The sequence below is a fragment of the Alosa pseudoharengus genome, unplaced genomic scaffold, assembly GCF_046254945.1.
Source record: "Alosa pseudoharengus isolate Yale_2024_CS ecotype anadromous, Long Island Sound unplaced genomic scaffold, YU_APseudo_1.1 YU_APseudo_1.1_scf_12, whole genome shotgun sequence".
NCBI lineage: Eukaryota > Metazoa > Chordata > Actinopteri > Clupeiformes > Clupeidae > Alosa > Alosa pseudoharengus.
The window spans coordinates 8,023,267-8,033,266 of record NW_027468587.1 but is presented as its reverse complement, the minus strand read 5'-3'; the positions used below and the strand labels follow the sequence as shown (position 1 = coordinate 8,033,266).

Here is a 10,000-nt window from a genome sequence, read left to right as displayed (position 1 = left end):
ACATGCTAAGCGAACTAGTAAAAATCTGATTCCATGATGACACAACTTCAGGAATCTTCAGAAAGTTTCACTACATTTCCCATCATGCCTGGCCTTCCACACTGTCTATCTGTGGTCGCTGTGGTAACCTAGCCACTGAGATGGAGCTCACCTACATTGGCAATGTGTTCTGTTAGCTCCCAAAAGCCTCTTTGTTTGTGAAGCCACTCCTCCGAGATTCTCTTGGCTGTCATCCGTCCCTGTATCTGATCTGTGTTGTAATGCAGAGAGTGCACTGCCACCAAAACCAAGACTAATGTGGTGCTTAGGGTCATTTAAATCCCATGCTCCCTGCATTAACTCTAAATGATCCCGTGCCTCCCTCCCTCCCTCCATCTCTCTCTCTTTCCTTTCTCTCTCCCTCTCTCACCACATCTCTCTCTCTCTCTTTCTCTTTCTCTTGTGTTGCAGAGATATTCCAAGGATACCAGACAGCACACACGCACAACTGGAATCAAGTGAGTGGAATGGAATCCATAGAGGATCAGCTGTTCCTGAGCGAAGAATTGTCCTCTCTGAGCCTTAGTCCTTCTCTTTGGTCTTTTCGTTATGTGACCTTCTTATCTCTCAGTATCACTCTGCACTGCCCAGTCCGAATGTGTGTTTGATGTGTTCTGGACTGTCTTGTTCTCAGTCTTCGAGTGTTACTCACCGTGAGTGAAGTGATTGAGTCAGTGTGGTACCATGTGCAGAACAATCTGATTAAAGCACCAATCTGTCATCAGAATAAGGAATGTTCCAGTTTACATGCTAAGCGAACTAGTAAAAATCTGATTCCATGATGACACATCTTCAGGAATCATGATAAACTCCAGGTTACTTATTCCCATGTATGAAATGGATTTCAGTCTGATTACACAGTATAACAGTCTGATTGCATAAGTAGAACCAGACTGAAATCTGATTGTTTGTTTAAATATCAAGTGAGTTATTTAAAAAAAAAAAAAACAAGGAGTTTACAGGATCCAGTATTTTTCTCTCATGCCTCATTTGTTCCTCTCCTTTCTTTATTCTTTCTTTCTTTCTTTCTTTCTTTCTTTCTTTCTCTCTTTCTGTCTTTTCCTCTCTTTGTCTGTCAGGTTCGAGCTCGTTCGAGTCGCAGAAGATGGACCGGCCCTCCATCTCCGTCACGTCTCCCATGAGCTCTGGGATGCTGCGAGACGCCCCTCAGTACTTGTCTGGACAGCTCTCAGTGAGTACCCGTTACAGAGGAAATGAAAAGGGCCTCCTGATTAATGGCCACAGGGTAGTCTTTAACAATGCTGCATCACAAGTAGAGTACAACTGTGTCTTTCTGTTGGACTTTGCAGAACAAAACTTGAAAACAAACAAAACGACAGAATGATCTAGAATCTCTCTTGTTAATTAGATTACTGTGTTAATTACTTGCTTTGTTACTTGTTACTGTTAGGTGTCTGTGTATAGCCCCCCCTGACTTGCTTAACTCTGCTAAGTGATGTGTGAGAATGATATTGGCACAGTAGTGCTCCCAGTATCACTGGCTCTCCACTGCACTCAGGGCAGCCGGGGTTGTTATCGCCGGGCCAGGGCAGTTAGAAAGCGTCCAAACACGGGAGTGAGAAAGGGAGATGAGGGACAGGGGCCAGGGGGCATCAGAGACACCGCTGTGGGAACAGACCTTGTCCCGGCTCCACGCGTGGTCACTCAGTCAGTCAGTCAGTCAGTCCACCAGCCTGGACGGGGCCCAGCACCTCCGCAGGGTAATGGATGGCTGCGTCGCCTCGTGCCTCCGTGTAGTCCATTGTCTCCTGTAAAAATATCTTCTCTGGGGAGAGAAAGAGAGAGAGAGAGAGATAGAGAGAGAGAGATACAATGAGAAGGGGAGAGAGAGGGAGAGGGAGGGAGAGGGAGAGAGCGACAGGTGGTTGCTCCCGGTGACAAGGGCCGCGCCAGGCTAGTTTACACGGTAACTCAGTGTCACTTTAGGCCGTCTAAGATGTTGCGGCTCTTAAGGAAATTGAGGCCAGAGTGCATATGGGCAGCTGCAGAAACACATTTGTACAGGAAACAAAACATATGCGCGCACACACACACACACACACACACACACACACACACACACACACACACACACGCAAGCACACACACACACACACACACACACACGCACGCACACACACACATTTTTTTATTTGCTACAATATATTGTATATAGATTAGACACATTTATATATTATTTATAACATTTTTACATTATTTATGTTTTCATTCATATTTACTTAGGGTGCATCATAATATCATTCCACTTTTAACACCTAACTTTAACACCTGCTTGTTCATAGTGCAAATAAGGCTGAGAATAAATTCTTATCACATTTTGTCACTTTTTTTCATCCCGGGAGAGGAATTAAAATCAAGAAATTGACATCACAGAGACACCGAAGGGTTGACAATTACAATCAAAACTGACCTTTTCACACACATACATGTGTGGGTACATGAATTTCAGCATATTTACCGCGAGCACTCCGAGCGTCTTGGGAGACCTTGGGAGACCCAAACAGTGGGCGCGCTTACAAAAGAGGGCTGCCTGAGTCAGAGGAGCTACAGTAGGGCTAGCTCTTTTGTTAGCGGCAGGAACGCGCTCGTGGCTACTCAATGGCCTCAATGGCGTCACTCTGACGCAGGGACACAGAGGCACCGCCAGAGCAGGGTGGGACGGGTGGGGTGGCTGAGTGTGTGTGTGTGTGTGTGTGAAAGAGAGCGACAGAGTTTTTGTGTGTAAGAGAGTGAGAGAGTGTGTGTGTGTGTGTTTGTGTGTCTAAGAGAGCAAAAGAGATTTTGTGTGTGTGTTTGTGTAATAGAGAGAGAAAGGTAGTGTGTGTGTGTGTGTGTGTGTGTGTGTGTGTGTGTGTGTGTGTGTGTGTGTGTGTGTGTGTGTGTGTGTGTGTGTGTGTGTGTGTGAGAGAGTGAGAGAGTGTGGTTTATATGGAGGGGTTGATTCAGTTGGTCTTCTTCTCTTCTACGCATGGATTCGGAGTGAGCCTTACAGAAGACCTCCACCAAGATATCCAAACAATAACCTGTAATAACTCATTTGGGGATGCAAATGTATGCAACTTTGGGAGAGAGGGAGAGAAAAAAACATTGCAGTGACAGGAGGACTACCCTTGAGAGAGAGAGCTGAGAGAGAAAGAGAGAGAGAGAGCAAACAGAGAGAGAGAAAGAGAGAGAAAGAGCTGAGGGCTGATTGTGCTGTTTGAAAAGTGTCCTTTTGGGGTTTTCAGCTTTTATTGCAAAACTTTCTCCCCCTCCCCACCCTGTCCCCCCTCCCCACCCTGCCCCCCTCTTTCCCCCCCTCCCCACCCTGTCGTTTAATTTTGCCTCCACCTAGAGCCAAAGCCTTAGTAGAAGAAGTTCGCCTTTTGCCCCTAGGGTGCAGGTAATGACGCCTGCGTGGAGGCCTGGTGGTTTTCTCTCTTCTCAGTCTCTTCTCCTCGTCTGCATCTCCAATCAATCGCCTCCTCTTTGGAAAATGCATATCGGAGATGTGGCTGCATCCCAATCAGTTTTGTCCGAGAGTTTTAGTATTATTAGTAGTAGTTTTAGTAGTAGTAGTAGTATTTATTCAGATCAATTATTTATTTTTAATAATTTTATTAACCCTCTATTATTACTTGATGGGATCCAAGGACTGTTTGCATGACTAACCAAGTTAAAAACTTAAAAGAGACCCTCAACTATTGCCAACCCACTCAGACAACTTTTTATCTTCTTAAATTGTTCTTCTTATATTGTTCCACACGATTCCTCTCTCTGGCTTATAGAGGGCTCCTCCCGCAGAGCTTGATCTGCTCTCTTGTGTAACCGTGGCAATGGTAGATGGCCCCTCTTTAAAAGTTTCAGTGTTAACAGAGTTCGGTGGGAGAGATAAACGCGATTCTTTTTCCACGTAACATGAAACTGCACAGACTCCTGATACTCACCTCACCTCTGGTACAGGACGGGACTTAAATGTCCCACATGGTGGCCCAAAACCCCAATGCCGGTGGCCTTAGTGAACGCAACCAGCTTATACCATTTGTTTTAGTGGTATCTCTTCCGTTGCTCTGTTTTCTGCTGAAAGCAAGCATGCTGTGTGCATAACGACCAATGAGAAACTATACAGATTTGGCATATTTCAGCATATTTCTGACTAAATAATCAGAGGAGCAACAGTTTCATGCTGCAGCGGGAAGGAACGGTTTACTGTCCCTAGAAAGCAGACTGCATTTTCCAATGGAGCACAGAGGCTGACTTGTCATGATGAACATAAAGCAAATTGTACCCTATTCCCGTGGGAACCGGACTGAGCGGGAGATTGGCTACTGTCCACGATGTGTCTTCTTTTTGGGGCGACCCAAAGATTGACACTTTAGATGGGACACGGAGGGACTCATCTCTCTCTATGACTAAGTAAAAAAATAAAAACCTTTGCAAATGCATCTTTTGGAACAATCACTATATCACATAAGTTCGTACCACTATATGTAGTGCAATGCACATTTTCCTAAATAGAGAAACAATGCGGTAAATCTGTGTATCGTGGATTTCTCATGATATTTCTCATGAACACGCTCACATATGGAGGCTCAAGTATTGTGTAATAGTGCCTGGCTCTATATTGTGAGAGTCTTCCTGAAGGACAGAGTGTACTTCGCAGCGACTCAGGGGGATCTGAGAACTATGTGCCTTTAATGTACAGCATGTGTCCGCTATGGCTTGATGCTCTACTGTACCTGGCCCAGGTGATGAGGAATGGCTCTCTATAGTCAGGCCAGTTGCAGTATCTCCCCTCTGCAGTGGTGGTTGAAGGGGAAAAGAGCCTACAAAGACTGCAGACAGGTCGCTCATTCATCTGAGATAGTTTGGCCGTCACGTGAGGGCGTGAGCAACTTAAGCGTATTGTTCCACGCCACTCAGGGGGATTGCGCAACACACCACCCCTCTCAATGTCACATACACTATGGTACAATTTGTTTGACCTGAATCCCCTTGTTGCCGATTCTCTGCTTTGGTTTCTTCGACACAGTGAATGCTTTGTCTTGCTTTTGCTGCATGACCTACAATTAAGAGCAGTGGAAAAAAAATAAAATAAAAAATATTCGGAAATGTTTGTGCCGGCCGGTGCAGAACCTTATCCTTTTTCCTTTTTTGTAAGCACTGTACATGCAAGTATGGGCAGGAGCTTAGAAGCGTCCGCTGACTTCTGTTGCCTGAGCAGATGAAGTCAGCTCGGCCGTCTCTCTCTCTCTCTCTCTCTCTCTCTCTCTCTCTCTCTCTCTCTCTCTCTCTCTTTGGGCTTCTAAGCATGCTCTTGTTCTGTCCATACTTCGGAACGGCTAGTGTGAGTGCCTTCTCTTGCATCACGGCATGGTCATCTTCACTGACAAAGCTGTAAAAATGTTGTTACTTTTGACATATGATTAAGTTTGTGCTGTCATGCAATAGCAGGTTTGTACTAGCACCCAAAGTATTGTGTAAAGATACGTATGTTATTTGTAAATAGAATCAATTCAACAAGTGTAATGTATTCATACCTACTTTAGCCACCTACTTCAATGTTAACATGCACAGTGTTGTCTTTTAATAATACACACTATTAATATAATCTCTTCTTATGTTAGTCCATACAAGAGCATTTTAAAGATATTCAAGATAAGTGTTGGACTGTGACACAGATCAGATTTTACTTGGGCAGAAAAGCACATTTCTTACAGCTCAGTTTTGCCTACATATCCCAGCATACACCTCAGGGAGCTCTGCACAGTATGTCATTGGTGACAGAGGACCTTTGAATGTCTCTCCCACTTTGGGAAATTGTGTCATTCCTTGGTGTGGTGTCCCTGCAGGTCAAACTCTGGTATGACAAAGTGGGCCACCAGCTCATCGTCACCATCTTGGGAGCCAAAGATCTTCCTCCCAGGGAGGACGGCCGGCCCAGGAACCCCTACGTCAAAATCTACTTCCTCCCCGACAGAAGGTAAGCGTAGGGGCAGTTACCATGCTACGCTAACGCTAACATCATCTCCATGCATTGGGTTTGAGCACCTGGCACAGCAGGTGAGCTAGGGCAGAGTGCAGGGTCTGTGTTGAGCTGTTGTGTTGTGTATTGTGTCCTGTGACCCTGCAGCACTATCTTGATACTTTTGTGGCTCAGTTGAAAAGTGCCTAACTGCCTAAACAGGAAAGACACTCCTCGGATATTGTTCATGTTTATATTTATGGTATTTGGCAGGTATTATGGTATTTATGGTATTTGTTGACAAAGCAACTTACAGTATATGAACACTACATTAGTTAAAAATAATAATTTTAAATATATATATATAAACATATATTTATATACTGTGTATATATATATATATATATATAATATATATATATATATATATATATTATATATATGTGTGTGTACAGTATATATATATATATATATATACTGTACACACACACTACCGGTTAAAAAGTTTGGGGTCACTTAGAAATTTCCATTTCATGAAAGGGTTCTCCAATGATTTTGTTGTTAACCTTTTAAAATGATATCAGATTAGTAAACAGAATAACAGAATGTGCCTTTGGAACATTGGATGAATAGTTGCTGATAATGGGCTATGTAGATATTGCATTAAAGATCAGCCATTTCTTTCTGCAACAGTCGAGAACCCTTTTGAACATAAGCACATAATGTAATCTGAAAACTGCTGCCCTGATTAAAAAAACAATGTAACTGATCTTGGCTGGTATTCTGTCTATAATGGAGTGGAATGGAAACCATTGGACCCCAAACCTTTGACCAGTAGTGTATATATATATATATATATAGTGTATATATAGTGTATTATACTGTGTATAATATTAGTGGATGGATCTGGGCAAAATCTGGTGCTAGTTGCGGACCGTATCAGTTCTGGAGTGAGCTGCTGTCTGGGTTTGGGCCCGCAGGCGTGGGGTTGGGGGTTTGTTTTTGGTGCTGTACTGTACGTGCCCTGATGTCTGTTCTGACGGGTCAAGCATGGCTGTGTAGCTGATACTTTATATAGCAGAAAGGCAAAAGCTCAGTGAGGATGTTCATGATATCCTAGCAGACAAAGTGCTTTGTATGCTTTTAGTGCAATGCAGTTCTATACAATACACCACATTTTGTTCTCAGAGTTTGGTGAACTCTGACCTTTGAGAAGACATCCTCCAAAGAACTTACTTTTGTTGTTGTTAGGTTTTAAAGATCCTGCATCATAGGTGGTATAGGTGCCTGTAGGCAAGCTTTGTCATCCTTCCTACTTCCCTCTAGACATGTATTTGATTTGCCCTTGCAGAGCAAGAATATGGTATTGATTCTTTACTGAGAAGAAAATATAGGATAAGCCACAACTTCAATAGAATCTGTATAGACTTATCTGGTTTACTAAGCCTTTGCTGGCAATCCACCTACCTAAGTTAGTGTGTGTGTGTGTGTGTGTGTGTGTACATAGTTGTTATTGTAGATGTCATTGCAGTAGCTGTTGTGATTTGTATTAGTTTGTGTTGTTGTTGGTGGTGGTGGTGTTGTTGTGACCATCTCGATTGTTCGCTACCTTGGTGGTAAATAAAAACAGTTTGAATTATTGTTCCTCCAGCGACAAAAGCAAAAGAAGAACAAAAACAGTAAAGAAATGTTTAGAGCCCAAGTGGAACCAGACCTTTATGTACTCGCCCGTGCACCGCCGGGAGTTCCGCGAGCGCATGCTGGAGATCACGCTGTGGGACCAGGCCCGCGTGCGCGAGGAGGAGAGCCAGTTCCTGGGAGAGGTGAGCCACCACACACACACACACACACACACACACACACACACACAAGCAGACACAAGCAGACACAAGCAGACACATGCAGATACATGCAGATACACAAACACAGGCATGTATACACACACACACACTCACAGGTTACACATACACACGCGCACACACACACACACACACACACACACACACACACACACACACACACACACACACACACACACACACACACACACACACACACACACACACACACACACACACACACACACACACACACAAGCAGACACACACACACACACACACACACACACACACACACACACACACACACAAATGCGCACTGTGTATCACGCTGTAAAAAGAAGATCCAGATCCACATATTTGTGTAACAGCTCAGTGCCATTCTGATCTATCAGCTTAGGTCAGGTAACAAGGGACCTCTCATACTTTTTTCTGGCCAGACTTTCTGAACATTTTTGTGAGGGGACACTAGTGACTATCAAAAAGAGGGGACAAACATGCCGGCCCTCTCTGCTGACCTGTCTTGTAGGTCACCTCATCCTGTCACACAATCGATAGAGTGTTGGATGGTTTTGTAATGTTAACTGTAGAACTGTGGAACTCTAGTGAACTGTTCTATTCTATTCTACTTAACTGTAGAAATTGCTTGTTGAAACTTGTCGAAGTGCATGTCGATGTTGTCTATAACAAAAGTTTTATGCTATTTTCAGAGTTTGTTTAGGTCTTGAAATTACAAGCCCAAGTAATGACTGTGATTTCTCTGCATGTGCATGCGTCTGTGTGTGTGTGTGTTTGTGTCTGCATGGTATTCCATATGTGTATGTGTGTGTGTGTGTGTGTGTGTGTGTGTGTGCGTGTGCGCCTGTGTGTGTGTGTGTGTGCGTGCCCCCCCCCTCTCTGTGTGTGTGTGTGTGTGCGTGCCCCCCCCCTCTCTGTGTGTGTGTGTGTGTTTTTCTGTAGATCCTGATTGAGCTGGAGACGGCGCTAATGGACGATGAGCCGCACTGGTACAAGCTGCAGACGCACGACTCTTCGTCCATGCCCCTGCCCAACCCCTCGCCCCACCTGCAGCGGAGAGCGCTCCACGGGGACAGCCCCACGCGCCGACTCCAGAGTACGTCACCGCACACACACACACACACACACACACACACACACACACAGGGACAGCCCCACGCGCCGACTCCAGAGTACGTCACCGCACACACACACACACACACACACGGGGACAGCCCCACGCGCCGACTCCAGAGTATGTCACCGCACACACACACACACACACACACACACACACACACACACACACACACACGGGGACAGCCCCACGCGCCGACTCCAGAGTACGTCACCGCACACACACACACCTTCACACACACACACTGGGCACATAGGCCTCGCCTTTTCCCTTCTGCCTTCTCTCTTCTATCTCCTGTCTGTCCCTATCTCTATCACTTTTTCCATCCTTTCTTTTTCACTCTCTCTCTCTCTCTCTCTCTGTCTCTCGTACTTTCTCAGTCTCTGTCCATTGGCCCGTCTCTCTGGCTGTCTCGTCTTCTCTCTGTCTGTGTCGTTCTTCTTGCATTTCTCCGTGCTCTTCTTTCTGATGCCTGATCCCTTCTCTCCTCAGCTGCCCTGCTGAGAGCTCACGCTCACCCTCGCCACAGCGACGTTATTGCTTATTACCCATAAGTCTCTCTAGCATTCTTGTGTAGGTGTGAGCACAGTGGATGCCGTTGTGTGCGGGTGACCTATTTAATGTAAAAACCTAGTGTGTTATCACATTTAGTCTAAATCGTAAAGAATAAGAGAGTACTGTATGTGTATTGTGTCTTAAATGAGCATTCCTCAACTTTTGTAGCGGAATATATAACAAACCTCATCTTGTGTATAGGACAGTCATGCACTACCATAATTAGTTTCTCCTTTCTGTCAAAATATTCTTAGTTTTAGTGCAGTGTATTTTGAAATGAATGATACAGTAACAATATCATAGTTATATCATTATTATAGAGGTAAAACCAAAGCCCAGTCAAGACAGCAAGCACAAATGTTGTGTGTGGTGTGTTCACTTTTGATTTTCACCCATTACTTTGACAGACCAAGGGCCATATTCGTACAACTCAGGTAAAGACCTCTGCATGCACAGAGACATTCTGAG

At 44.6% G+C, this 10,000-nt stretch overlaps 1 protein-coding gene across 1 annotated transcript in view; it reads left to right on the top strand.

Moving 5' to 3' along the window:
• The window catches only part of rims2a (regulating synaptic membrane exocytosis 2a), a 126,305-nt gene that overhangs the window by 45,991 nt on the left and 70,314 nt on the right, over positions 1 to 10,000 (top strand). The window contains exons 8-13 of the mRNA XM_076279968.1: positions 451 to 497; positions 1,119 to 1,231; positions 3,395 to 3,442; positions 5,892 to 6,022; positions 7,656 to 7,827; positions 8,803 to 8,956. Of these exons, the coding sequence (XP_076136083.1) occupies positions 451 to 497; positions 1,119 to 1,231; positions 3,395 to 3,442; positions 5,892 to 6,022; positions 7,656 to 7,827; positions 8,803 to 8,956 (665 nt within the window). The remainder of the gene's footprint in view (positions 1 to 450; positions 498 to 1,118; positions 1,232 to 3,394; positions 3,443 to 5,891; positions 6,023 to 7,655; positions 7,828 to 8,802; positions 8,957 to 10,000) is intronic.